The sequence below is a fragment of the Mercenaria mercenaria genome, chromosome 7 (genome assembly GCF_021730395.1).
Source record: "Mercenaria mercenaria strain notata chromosome 7, MADL_Memer_1, whole genome shotgun sequence".
In the NCBI taxonomy this organism is placed as follows: Eukaryota; Metazoa; Mollusca; class Bivalvia; order Venerida; family Veneridae; genus Mercenaria; species Mercenaria mercenaria.
The window spans coordinates 15164361-15179081 of record NC_069367.1 but is presented as its reverse complement, the minus strand read 5'-3'; the positions used below and the strand labels follow the sequence as shown (position 1 = coordinate 15179081).

Sequence of the window (14721 nt, the reverse complement as noted above, 5' to 3'; positions counted from 1 at the left end):
TAATCCGATGCTCATTTGAACAACAGCATTTTGAAGTCACCGATCCTTTACCTTATGAGCAGGCTACGTTAAAATCAGTTGTCAAAACTGCCCGATTTCAACAAAAATAAATGTCACAGGAATCTGCCGGTGATACTCTGGTGGTAGGCATAGGAAAAAAGAGATCAATATAATTGCACCTTACTAATCCTACCAGGTGTTTTTTATTACAAAAGTGATTCTCATGTGACATTTTGATACAAGCAAAACTGTGTTATCTGCACTATAAAATACTTACAAGTATTTCATTTTATTATCGGCTTGTTAAAAGTTATTTTTTCACCATAATTAAGTTGACAAAATCATAGGAACCAGGTTTTGAGGGGTAAATCAAATACATATGAATAAATCCTAAATGTTTTTGTTGTGCAAAAAAGTATCATATTGTGTCTTAAACCGTTTGCATTTTCCACTCATTTGTGTAATTGCAAGGGAAGTAAACTACTAGATATCTCTGCTTATAAGTACTAGCCAAAGGCAAGAGTTGTCATTCTTTGTGGATCACAACTTTAAATTAAATATTTAAACTTCTGTAATTGATATTAAAAAAACTATCATAAATTTCACATTTATGAAACCATTTTTTGGTTATGTCAAGGACTTGGAAATCAATATCTAGACTTAATTCAATGTGTTTCTATCATTGAAAATTTTAGGGTCTATCTCTACTGGTGGTGGTTTCATTGTATTGTGTTTTTAAAAAAGGTGACAGAAATAATCCTTTAAGCTTAAAACGCCAAAAATCTGAGGAGTAATTTGCTTTACACCTGGCCTCAGAGTCAATGTCCTTTGAAAATTCTCAGAAAGCTCATGTTTCTGTTATTGCTTATCACAACTTTATGAAACTTTACATATCTTGCCATCTGAATGTCCTTTATGTACTTAGTCAAAAAATAGGTCACTAGGTCAACAATGATAATGAAAATCCTTATTAAAAGGGAAAAAATGCCTAAGCAGGATGTTTGGCTTTATGAAATCTAGTTCAAGTAAACCGAGACGTCATAGATAAAATCCTAGGTCACTAGGTCAAATTGAAAATAAAAAAAAAAAATAAAAAAAAAACTTCTTAACATTAACAAGGCTGTATTTTCTACCTGGTGTTCATAATATTTCATCAAAATGCTCGTCTTATGACCATCTTGATCGAGTTTGGGATTGAGTTTTCTGAGGTAAAAATCTAGGTCAAAGTCAAAATAATAGAAAAAGGTTACATTTTCTACCCAGTCTTCGTAAAACTTGTCAGAAAGTGTGTTTCTTTGCAATATATGTCAACTTCGAAACTGAACTATCTAGGGTCATAAGCTAGGTCTTACATTAGAAAAAATATCACTCTCGAGATCACATTTTTCTACCAGATCTCCATGAAAAGACCATGAGAATGTTTGTTTTTAAACAAATCTATGTTAGATGCGAAACTGGGTTATGTGAAGCACTAGAACACATGAAACCCGCCATTGTCATCAATGCGGAGGTTATATTTAAACTTTATATATGTTTTATCCTATGCATTCTTAAAACTTTATCAGAATATGCTATTCCCATCAAATCTACAGAGTTCACAACATAGCAACTAAGTCAAATTATAGAAAATCCGTGAGAACAGTCTAGATGCCGTATTGTTATGCCCACGTCCACTTCGAAGAAGGAGGGGTATGTTGTTTTGCAGATGTCGGTCGGTCGGTCCGTAGACTAATCAGTTTCAAGATGATAACTCAAGAACGCTTAGGCCTAGGATCATGAAAGTTGATAGGGAGGTTGGTCATGGCCAGCAGATGACCACTATTGATTTTGAGATCAGTAGTTCAAAGGTCAAGGTCACAGAAACCCTGAACAGTTAAACGGTTTCCAGACGCCCAGGTCTATGATCACGAAACTTAATAGGAAGGTTGATCATGACCAGTAGATAACCCCTATTGATTTTTAGATTAGCAGATCAAAGTTCAAGGTCACAGAGACCTGGAACAGTTAAACCGTTTCCGGACGATAACTTGAGAATGCTTGGGCCTAGGGTCATGAACCTTAATAGGGAGGTTGATGATGACCAGCAGATTACCTCTATTGATTTTGAGATCAGTAGGTCAAAGGTCAAGGTCACAGGGACCCAGAACAGTTAAACCGTTTACGGACGATCACTTGAGAACACTTGGGCCTAGGATCACGAAACTTAGTTGAGAGGTTGATCATGACCAGCAGACGGCCCCTGTTGATTTTTAGGTTAGTAGGTCAAAGGTCAAAGTAACACTGACCCAGAACAGTAGATTTTTTGGCCAAATAATAACTAGAGAAAGCTCGAGTGTAAAATCACATTTGATACGGAGGTTACTGCGTGACTGGTAAATGACCCATGATTATTGATTTGAGGTAAGTACGTCAAACGTCCAGTGTACAGTGACCAAATAATTTCTGTTGCTTGTTGCAGTTACTGAACGCGTCGAGGTGTGTGTTTGGGGTGGGGCCGGGGTGCATTTCGTGATTTCATGTGCTACAAGCTCTTGTCAACTAGATCTTCCTAAATCTGTGTCAGAATGTTTACCTCTGTGAAGTCTGTGATACGTTGGGACTGGGTTAACTGCAGTAAAAAAACTAGGACGCTAAAAATAATAGAATAGTTGGCTAAAATTATTGAGGCTACATTTTTAGCTCATCTGAGCACGAATTTCTCAAGGTGAGCTTGTGTGGTCGCCCTGTGTCCGTCGTCAACAATTTTACTGTTAACATTCTCGAGGTCACAGTTTTGGCCCAATCTTAATGAAACTTGGTCAGAATGTTACCCTCAATAAAATCTTGGATGAATTCGATATTGGGTCATATTGGGTCAAAAACTAGGTCACCAGGTCAAATCAAATGAAAAGCTTGTTAACATTCTAGAGGCCACATTTAAAAGAATATCTCCATGAAACTTGGTCAGAATGTTAATCTTGATGATCTTTAGGTCACTTTCAAATCTGGGTCAGGGGGAGTCAAAAACTAGATCACCAGGACAAATCAGAGGAAAAGCTTGTTAACATTCCAGATGCCACATTTATGACTGTATCTTCATGAAACTTTGTCAGAATATTAATCTTGATGATCTTTAGGTTAAGTTCGAATCTGGGTTATGTGGGGTCTAAAACTAGGTCACCAGGTCAAATCAAAGGATAGCTAGTTACACTCTAGAGTCGACATTTATGACCATATCTTAATGAACCTTGGTCAGAATGTTAATCTTGACGATAATTAAGTCAAGTTCAAATCTGGGTCAGGTGGGGTTATAAACTAGGTCACCAGGTCAAATCAAAGGAAAAGCTTGTTAACACTCTAGAGGCCACATTTATGAAAATATCTCTATGAAACTTGGTCAGAATGTTAATCTTGACGATATTTAAGTCAAGTTCAAATCTAGGTCATGTGGGGTCAAAAACTAGGTCACCACGTCAACTCAAAGGAAAAGCTTGTTAACATTCTAGGGGCTACATCTAGGATTGTATCTTCCTGAAACTTGGGTCAGAATGCTTGTCTTGATGATCTTTAGATAAAGTTCGAATCTGTGTTATGTGAGGTCTAAAACTAGGTCACAATGTCAAATAAAAGGAAAAGATAGTTATCACTCAAGAGGCCACATTTATGACCATATCTTAATGAACCTTGGTCAGAATGTTAATGTTGATGATATTTAGGCCAGGTTCAAATCTAGGTCAGGTGGGGTTAAAAACTAGGTCACCTGGTCAAATCAAAGGAAAAGCTAGCTAACACTCTAGTAGCCGCATTTGGTCAGAATGTTGAATCTTGATGATTTTTAAGTCAAATTTAAATCTGGGTCAGGTGGGGTCAAGAACTAGGTCACCAGTTCAAATCAAAGGAAAAGCTTGTTAACATTCTAGAGACCACAGTTATGATACTATCTCTATGAAACTTGGTCAGAATGTTAATCTTGATGATCTTTAGGTAAAGTTCAAATCTGGGTCAAGTGGGGTCAAAAACTAGGTCACCAGGTCAAATCACAGGAAAAGCTTAACATTCTAGACACCACATTTATGACGGTATCTTCATGAAACTGATCAGAATATCAATCTTGATGATCTTTAGGGCAAGTTGGGTGATGTAGGGTAAAAAAAAACTAGGTCACCAGGTCAAATCAAAGAAAAAGCTAATTAACACTCTACAGGCCACATTTATGACCGTATCTTAATGAAACTTGGTCAGAATGTTAACCTTGATGATGTGGAATGTGACCTACTGACTTACCTTCTTCTTTTTAAGATACAGCTTTGAAATTTGAATGTACAGTTTAGCACAGCGATCTCAAAACTGACTTTCAGTGACCATGAATGTGATCTACAGACCTACCTTCTTGTTTTTTTTTAAGATACAGCTTTGAAATTTGGAAGACATGTACAGTTTTGCAGACTGATCTTAAAACTGAAAATCAGTGACCATGAATGTGACCTACTGACCTACTTTCTTGTTTGTTTTTTTTTTAAATACAGCCTTGAAATTTAGAAGACATGCACAGTTTTGCAGACTGATCTTAAAACTGAATTTCAGTGACCATGAATGTGACCTACTGACCTATTTTCTTTGTTTTTTTTAAGATACAGCCTTGAAATTTAGAAGACATGCACAGTTTTGCAGACTGATCTTAAAACTGACGTTCAGTGACCATAAATGTGACCTACCGGCCTACTTTCTAAATACTTTAGCATCAGTTTGACATTTGAAACATGTAGCTCATATTACTCAGGTGAACAATCCAGGGTCATCATGACCCTCTTGTTTAAGGATCTTCATAAAACTTTGTCAAAATGTTTGTCTTTATGAAATGTAGGTCAAGTTCAAAACTGTGTTATTATGGTCAAACACTAGGTCACAAGGTAAAATTGTAGAAAAAAACAAAAAACGTTAACACTCATGAGGCAACACTTACTACTCCATTTTATGAGACTTGTTTTGATTCTTTTCTTGTAACCTGAGCAGCTTAAATCTAGGTCACTTGGTAAGATCTTAGACTCAAATCTCATCTTAATGAAGTCCGGTCAGAATGCATTTTTAACAAAATTTAAGACAAGTTTGAGTTGTGGATGTTTGGAGTGAAAAAACTAGGTCAATATTACAAATCATAGAACATGGGTGCCATAAAGATACTGTATCGCTCCAATTAATTACATTCTGCAAACTTGACCTAGCTTTCGAAAGAAAACCAATCTGACAGTTTCATGAAGATCAATAGAAAAATTGGCCCTATGTTCGTCAAATAAACCAAAGATGCTGAATATACATTTAACCTCAGATAAACAAGTTTTGAACTCGAGTTGTCTTTCATTTAGACAAATATTCTGAGTTTCATGAAGATCAGGTAGCTCTAGAAAACATAGGCTCAACAGTGTCCACAAAGTTTTTATGATTTCATACAGTCACCTGTCTTTGACCTTAGATACAACTATCTGATGAAGTTTCATGAATGTCAGATAGAAATTTTGACATTCAATGTTCTATGATTTGACTCAGATTTCATAGACAAAAATTGTAACCAGATTTCATACAGAATAGGCAGAAACAAGAGCTGTCAAAGGAGACAGCATGCTCATCTATTTCAATTGAGCCATGCCATGGGAAAACCAACATAGTCTGGTCAGGCTCCATGCTGTTCGCTAACAGTTTCTCCAATTCAAATAGGCTTTAAAAGCGAACAGCATGGAGCCTGACCAGACTGCGCGGATGCGCAGGCTGGTCTGGATCCATGCTGGTCACATACCCACTATGTTGGTTTTCCCATGGCATGGCTCAATTGTGGATAGAGAAACAGGGCACATCAGAGTAAGCTGGAGCTATCAATGGAGTATTTAACCCTGAAAACCTAGGTTACGGTTAAGTGCAGTACGACTTAAAACTTTTGGTTTGAGAATAAACCAAACAGGTCTGCTGTTACACAGGATATTAACAAAACTTCAGTTAACCTGGTTCCAGGCTTGAACTAATAGTATGTAGCAGTTAAGGGGCAGATAATCCAGACTAAACTTTAGTCTCATATTTAACAGAAATACTTTATTAATCTAATATACAAGTAACATAATGTCAACAAGAAATCACTGATCATGTAACATTCAATGTTCCAGCACACGTGTAATATCCATCTGTTCCAAAACTATGTCTCTGTGACAGATGAATACCTGTTATATTGTCTTCACCAAACCTATAGTTCCCAAATTTCTGAAATTATAAATAAGAACATTTAAGGCTAAACTGTAACAGATGTAATGAAAATACAATATCTGAGAATTTCAAATAATGCAGTTATTAATAAATACTCTTGATATACAGTCTAACCTGTCTTAAGCAGCCAGCCAGGGGAAGCAGACAATTTGGCTGCTTAAGCCAGGTGACTGCTGATCAGAGGTGCAGCCAGTATATGTATTTTTCTGACTTCTGACCAGTTTAGCCTTTAGACCAATTTCTTTTTCGATTTTCTAGTATTATTTTACCAGGATACATTGTTACAGACAATTTTTCAATTTCACAACAAGTTTGTTTTCAATTTTCGCCATTTTGGTAAGGAAAGCTACTCTCCGCGCTTACTGTCTACGCTTAAATCTAAGATTGCCGTTATGTTCCGCAAAAGATTGAGTGGTTTATATTTTGTTCAAACATAATAAATATTGTATAAATTTAAACGTATTTTGATGAAAGAAATATAAACAAGAGCTGTCAGTTGACAGCGCGCTCGACTATTCTCAGTGCTTGATAGTATAATATAAGCTATGAGTAAAACTTTAACATTACAATAAGCAAATTCTAAGTTGAAAACGGGCCATAATTCAGTCAAAATGCTTGATAGAGTTGCCTCCTCCTTTTTACAGACTGGGGTCATGATGGTCAACAAGTATGCAAAATATCAAAGCAACATCTCAATGGACTTTGAAAATATTTGGGGTGGTACGCAAACTTTAACATTTATTCTAAGTCGAAAAGGGGCCATAATTCAGTCAAAATGCTTGATAGAGTTGCCTCCTCCTTTTTACAGACTGGGGTCATGATGGTAAACATGTATGCAAAATATCAAAGCAATATCTCGATGGACTTTGAAAATATTTGGGATGGTATGCAAACTTTAGCATTTATTCTAAGTCGAAAAGGGGTCATAATTCAGTCAAAATGCTTGATAGAGTTGTCTGCTCCTGTTTACAGACTGGGGTCATGATGGTAAACAAGTATACAAAATATGAAAGCAATATCTCAATGGACTTTGAAAATATTTGGGGAGGTACGCAAACTTTAACATTTTTGTGACGCTCACGTCGACGCCTGGACGAGTAGGATAGCTCCCCTATTCTTCGAATAGTCGAGCTAAAAATCACAAATATTATGCTACTTATTAGATAACGAGTATTATCTTTAACCGAGATCAAACTGTGAACAACAAAATTGACAAGAGTTGACATGCTAATTGCCGATAATTACTGGCCACTTGATCGTAACAAAAAGCGGATCACACCTTTGGTTATCAGTTTTAATTGAGAAGCTCATATCATTTTGTCGTTCTTGTGGTGAGGTCAGGTGAAACTTAGCAATCACGTGTTTCTCAAAAATCGGGTATCTTCGGCGATTATCGCCTAAAAATAATTGGTTTTGGAAGAAACATGGCCGCAGAAAGGGGTCAAATATGGCGGTCGGGAGGCAATTTCGGTGGCTGCTGAATAAAGTAATGATGGAGGAAAATACGTTGGGGGCGTCAGAAAATGACAACTAAACGGAAGTGACCGCTAATCAGAGGTGACCGTTAGTGCAGGTTAGACTGTATTACAATTCATTGGTGCCTAATGCTGTGAAATAATTTCTTTTCAAGGCTTATTTTCACAGATTCCATGGTTGCAATTTGAATATGAAACAATTTCAGTAATATTCAATAAAATTCTCATTCAATTCATTTATGAAGTAATGAAGTCCATGCATTCATTGCCCTTCTAGACACCGGTGAAAACCACAAAATTTTATGCCATCATTCAGTAAATACGTATACATAAGCCTTTTATTTATATAATAGTAATATCAAAAGTTCTGTAATACAAAACTTTCACATACAGATTGATGAAAAAAAACAAACAAACCAAACATAAAAAAACTTCTGGTATAGATAATGAAATTTCATTTTATAATCAGTACTATTTCAGTTGGGCATTAATAAGAGAAAAGCTTGCAATATGTGTATTCTCTTTCAAGCTTCCTAACTCCCACTAATATCAGTTCTCCAGGATTCAAAAAAGTATATATACAAAACTAAACATGAAGCTAACCCTTTTATTCAAGTTTGATCAAAATCTGATAAAAGATTTATCCAGAAATGAAACTTTTGACAGATACTCCACTAACCTGCAAAACAATTAAAGACGTAAATGTCATATATGTTTACCTTTAATAAATTGATTGCATTGAATGACTCCCTTTCTTTTCTTCCTCTGTCCTGTCTCCTATCTGGCTCTGTTGTTCCTGAATACAATATAAATTATAGTAAACATCACATAATGGCACAATTTAAACCTGCTATGACATAGAAAATTGACAATTCATATAGTTTTATCAGCTGTAATTGCAAGTTATTTCTATTTTGCCATATTTTTCCCACTCCATCAGCTAAATAATAAGCTATTTCTGTGTTACCGTACCTCCAGACCCCATTTGTCAGATAAACAGCATGTTATTTCAGAGTTGCAATATGCCTTTTTTCATTAAATTAGCCAAATAGTAAGTTATTACTGTTTTGCCATGTTTTTCCATTCAATCAGCTGATTAATCATTTATTTCTGTATTGCCATACTTTTCCCTGTTCAATTAGCTGATTAATCATTTATTTCTGTATTGCCATACTTTTCCCTGTTCAATTAGCTGATTAATAATTTATTTCTGTATTGCCATACTTTTCCCTGTTCAATTAGCTGAATAATCATTTATTTCTGTATTGCCATACTTTTCCCTGTTTAATTAGCCGAATAATAATTTATTTCTGTATTGCCATACTTTTCCCTGTTCAATTAGCTGAATAATCATTTATTTCTGTATTGCCATACTTTTCCCTGTTTAATTAGCCGAATAATAATTTATTTCTGTATTGCCATACTTTTCCCTGTTCAATTAGCCGAATAATCATTTATTTCTGTATTGCCATACTTTTCTCTGTTTAATTAGCCGAATAATCATTTATTTCTGTATTGCCATACTTTTCCCTGTTTAATCAGCCGAATAATCATTTATTTTTGTATTGCCATATTTTCCCTGTTTAATCAGCTGAATAATCAGTTATTTTTGTGTTGCCATAATTTTCCCATTCAAAGTACTAAATAGTACCTTATTTCCAAGTTACTATATTTTTCCCATTCAATCAGCTAAAAAGTGAGTTATTGCAGTGTTGCCATAAACCTTTTTGTTCATGCCTTCCCTGATACACACACTAAATTGTTGTCAATTGTGGGAATTATAGGTTGTAAAGTAATTAAAGGGCAATAACTCTGAAGCTACTGAAGTGATCCTGACCAAAGTTGTATGAAAATCACTGCCACATAGAGATCTACACTTTTCATGAAGACCCATCAATAGGATACAGTCAACAAGAGTTGACACAGGAGACTGCGGGCTCAACTTCTTCAATGCTTGATAGTGAAATTGGGCACACCTGAGGATGCTGGAGCTGTCTCTGGAGTGTTAAATGATTCAAATTTAGATGAAGATATTGGACAATAGTTTAAGTCTGTGTCAAATGAATACACTATTCATAACAGAGATGTGAAGTTTTAACTCTATCTTACCCCCTTTGTGGGAGGTTTTTCTGGAAGAATCTTCCCTGACCACACTATTCATAACAGTGATATGTTGTTTAAAGTCTGTCTTACCAGTGGGATCTTTTCTGAATACAGTATTCATAACAGTGATATGTAGTTTAACCCTATCATACTCTCTCTGCATCAGACCAATGCTTGTGAACTTGTCTACCAGCCTGTCTGCAATAATCTGTAACCTTATGTGAAATGGAAAAAACATAATCATAAAAAGACATTAGCGTAAAATTGCTACAATGTATATTAGAATAAAATTTCAAGGTTTCTGCTAACAGGCTCTATGCAGAAATGAGTACATGGATTTAGACAAGTTTGTAAAGTTATGGTTCATGGTATGTTGCCACAGGTTTTAAAGAATTCAAAGTATCTGGTTCTTTCACCAGTCAGTACTATTTTCACCATTTAGCATTACTTTCACTAGTAAGCATTACTTCCACTCAGGTTTTTGTTTGCTATGGGTTAAAATTCATTGAACAACAATGGAACACAACCATTTAACAACATGACATTGACATTATTATTGGGTTTGTTTGTGCCTTTCCACGGAAATACCTGGGATCACAAGAAATGGGAGGGGGTTGGGGAGTGAAGCATTAGCTGATTTCCATAATTATCATATTGTTCATAAATATTTCAGTGGAGTGTCACTAACAAACCCAGTAATTAATTTGTTTTACATCATGAAACATGAAAATGTAGACCCTTCACAGAAATATAGGTGGTTATCACATGACCTCCTTTTAGCCAATGCAAATACTAGAATCTGGCAGGAGGTAAAACAATTCATGAATACAATTAATAGATTCATTCTTGAGATAATGCATCAGACAAGTTTCGTATCATCCTCCTGAGGATATTTCATGCACATCAGTGAAGCTCATCCCAATGATAATATGACAACAGTTCCTGAACATCAATCGAAATCATCCCTCTGACAACATGACATTAGTTCACCAACATTAATGGGGCTCAAGCCCCTTACGATATCGGTTCATGCTGACGACGTAAGTTCATGAACTACATCTGATCTCATCTCCCTGATCATCTCATATTCCATCATGATTAACAACAGATCCCGTCTCTTTAGATTGCTTGTTACCATTTTATGAACTAGGCCTAACCTTCCATGACGGGAGCGTTGGCCTTGTGGTTTAGGTGTCAGCCACTCAACCTGGAGGTTGCAGGTCCAAGCCCCACTGTGGTTGGGACTGTGCCTTCTCATGTGATACCAGCACTGATTTTTCCAGGAAGCAGACTCGAGAGTGGTTCAGATAAGCTCCAACCTTTAACAACAATCAAGCTAAAATAAATAAGTATATACCGTAAACTAACCTTTCAGAGGGATCTTTCACCTTTGCATAAAGGACGTCCACTTCTGAAGGATCATCATTCATGTATTCAAGACCATCCAGCTGTATATGTAGAGGCTCTCCTTTCAATATAGGTCTGTAAGGTGTAATCAGTAAGATGATAGTATCGTCAAGACATGACCAATATTCAAGTATATCTTGTAGCTCGGAAGTCAGCTTGAACTGACATTCCATTTCACCATAAAATACTAGTTTTGAATTGTGGTGTGTTTGATCATTGCGTTTTTACATTGAAAATACCTGGTTGTCACTTTCACCATCAATGAGTGCTACCAGGTAGAACTCATGGTTGCACCCAGACATTGGCTTTGTGTAGTGGTCATTTGTGTTGATATTCTATTGTACTCTATAAATGCATCAACTGAATAAATTAAGGGCCTTAATTCTTGATTTAAGAGATAAAATTAGCAAGTAATTAAAACCAAACAAGAACATATATGAGCCACGCCGTGAGAAAACCAACATAGTGGGTTTGCGACCAGCATGGATCCAGACCAGCCTGCGCATCCACCCAGTCTGGTCAGGATCCATGCTGTTCGCTAACAGTTTCTCTGAATGCTATAGGCTTTGAAAATGAACATCATGGATCCTAACCAGACTGCGCGGATGCGCAGGCTGGTCTTGATCCATGCTGGTCGCAAACCTACTATGTTGGTTTTCTCATGGCGCAACTCATATCGTGATTTTGAAATCATAATGAGTTGCTTAAACAAATGATATCTTAAATCTAAATTTCAGCTACACATATTGTATTGAATTGCTTTATAAATAACAGTGCTATTATCTGACTAGTGACGCAGAAAAATCTACTCTATAAGCTCTCTCCGGCACTCTTGCAGTGTTTCTACAGCTCTCCGTATCTCTCCTTCATCTAACAATACCAGGCAGCCAATTGTTAGGTGAAGTTTACATGGTGTCTGGAATATACTTCCATCTATCCCACGGTCCTGGAATTGAAGAGTATTTTTCTTTTTTAATAAAAATAGTCATCTACATGTAATATTTGCATCACACAGTGATCACTGCTAGGGCAATAATTTGAACAATTATGGTAGACATTACAAATATGATATCACAATCCAAATATCAAGGCTCTAGCTATTATTGATTCAGAGACTGAAGGAAAGTGACCACGCCCCCTGGCAGCCATGTTTTTTGACGAATTGGAATAATTTGAACAATCTTGGTAGAGGGTCACACAAGAACCAACTATGTAAAATTATTTTAAAATCGGGCTTGCAGTTTCAAACAAGAAGATTTTTAAAGTTTCTTCTATATACATATAGGGAAAAGTGACCACGCCCTCTGGCCGCCATATTTTTTGACGAATCATAATAATTTGAATAATTTTGGTTGAGGGTCAAACAAGGACCATTTGTGTAAAATTATTTTAAAATCAGGCTAGCAGTTTCACACAAGAAGATTTTTAAAGTTTCCACTATATACATACATACAGGGAAAAGCAACCACACCCTCTGGTGGTGGCCATGTTTTTTGAGAAATCGGAATAATTTGAACAATCTTGGTAGAGGGTCACACAAGGACCATTTGTGTAAAATTATTCTAAAATGGGGCCAGCAGTTTCACACAAAAAGATTTTTAAAGTTTCCACTATATACATATAGGGAAAAGTGAGCGGAACCATTTGAACAACTTTGTAGAGGACCATTAAAGGAACATCCATGCCAAATTTCATCAAAATCCATTCAGTGGCTATGGAGGAGATGTCTTTTAAACACAACTGTTGACAACAGACAGAGGCACGACGGACGACGGACACAGCGTGATCACAATAGTTCACCATGAGCATTGCTCAGGTGAGCTAAAAACAGTGGCCAATGACTGCATGAAGCAGGCCACCTTTTCATGGGGTAAGTTAAAGGTGGAAATTGGTTTGAGGGAATTTCCATTAACACAAGCTGGACTGTATATATAAAACCGGAAATAATTAACAGTTATGTCTAACAGTCTTACTATAGATTTGAAGTATTAAGAAAACAGTTTTATACTGAAAGCACTGCAGTTCCTGATCTTAAGTTGATGAAAAAGACTCCTGAGGAAGAATATGGGAAGACGTACATTAATAATGTGCACAAGATAAATTTTGCCACTCAGCCTTTAGACCATAGGTTCAAAAACAACGCAACTTCCACATAACACCTGATTCAAAAGTAATAAAACTGATTTTGGAAACCAGTCTCAAAAATGAAATCATGCCATTGGTCAATTTCAGGACTGGATTGAGAATCAACCAATCAGATGCTGGAGTTTTGAGACAGGTACCTAAAGTCAAGTTTACAGACACTTGGGGACAGGACCCACCACCCATCTGACTCTCCTCCGCTCCTGGTTAAGTTAGGCGAATATTTTTTAGCATTTTAACATGTATTGAGGGGTGGATGAGAGTTGGGTGGGTGGGGAGTCCTGACCCCCAAGTGTTGTGGTCAAGTTCTATAACCTACTGCCAGGATCAAAGGTCACCGAGACCAGTTATATTTTGATATTTTAACCCCTTAAGATTGAGTTGCTTACATTTAATCCATTGCACTGGCATATTCTTGCCCATAGTATAGTTAAGAAATAATAAGTTCCCAAACGTGGTTTATCATAGAACAACCCGAGTTTTGAGTTCTTATGCATAAGAATATATCATGAAGGCCGTAAGCCTGAGTGATATACTGTTGCGAATAAGAACGAAAAACTCGGGTTATTCTATGATAAATCACACTTGGGAACTTATTATTTCGATTCTAACATGACATGCTAGTATCAACAGTGTAAGAAAAAAATAGTAACTACTTTTTACGACCGCACTACGCACCTGGATCGGATGACGTCATTGCACGCGAGTGGTATATTGCAGAATGACCCGAGATAGTTTTTGCTCTACATGTATGTAGGTTATTTGTTTGTCGTGTTAGAATAGTTGTTTTATAAAAGGCTAACTCTGTAAACTTTTTAAGATTTTGTTACAATCAAGATAAACTTGTATAAAGCATACCCCATCACACTCTCTCAGTACATCATTTTTGAAATCAGTCAAGCTGTCCTGTAGGTGTTTAGTATTGAAAGGAATTGATAAGAAATGTGTGAACGGAGATTTCTGCCTCCCCGAGTCCAGTAATACATCTATACGTGTCTTTGCCGACATCACACCATTTCGGTCATGTCCTTGAATCACTGTCAAACAAAAACAATTCTTAAATCTTATTAATGCTATATGTAAAACATTCCTGTATACACTACCTAAACTTCTTACAGTCATTGCAAGGGCTGAGTGCCAAACTGTTGTAACTGTGTATAAATAACGTACAACATACAATAGTTTCGCACTCAACTTTCAATTTGTTAAATGATTTTCAGTAAATTATTGATTTTTTTTTAAATTTCATTTTGTTGGGTTTCACATCACAATAACACAATTTTGGCACAATATGGCGACTTTCCAGTATTATGTGGTGGAGTAAGACACAAACTGTCCTCTGGGCAATATTTCAGGCACAGACTGG

At 36.3% G+C, this 14721-nt stretch overlaps 1 protein-coding gene across 2 annotated transcripts in view; it reads right to left on the bottom strand.

Moving 5' to 3' along the window:
• Positions 1–6040: 6040 nt before the first annotated feature.
• Positions 6041–14721, bottom strand: part of LOC123554859 (activating signal cointegrator 1 complex subunit 1-like) — a 30341-nt gene continuing 21660 nt past the window's right edge. For both annotated transcript variants that reach the window (XM_053547660.1, XM_045345231.2), the window contains exons 4-9: positions 14214–14392; positions 12023–12159; positions 11175–11288; positions 9897–10021; positions 8423–8499; positions 6041–6225 (exon numbers count right to left, since the gene is read on the bottom strand). In XM_053547660.1, the coding sequence (XP_053403635.1) occupies positions 6109–6225; positions 8423–8499; positions 9897–10021; positions 11175–11288; positions 12023–12159; positions 14214–14392 (749 nt within the window). In that variant the 3' untranslated portion in view covers positions 6041–6108. The remainder of the gene's footprint in view (positions 6226–8422; positions 8500–9896; positions 10022–11174; positions 11289–12022; positions 12160–14213; positions 14393–14721) is intronic.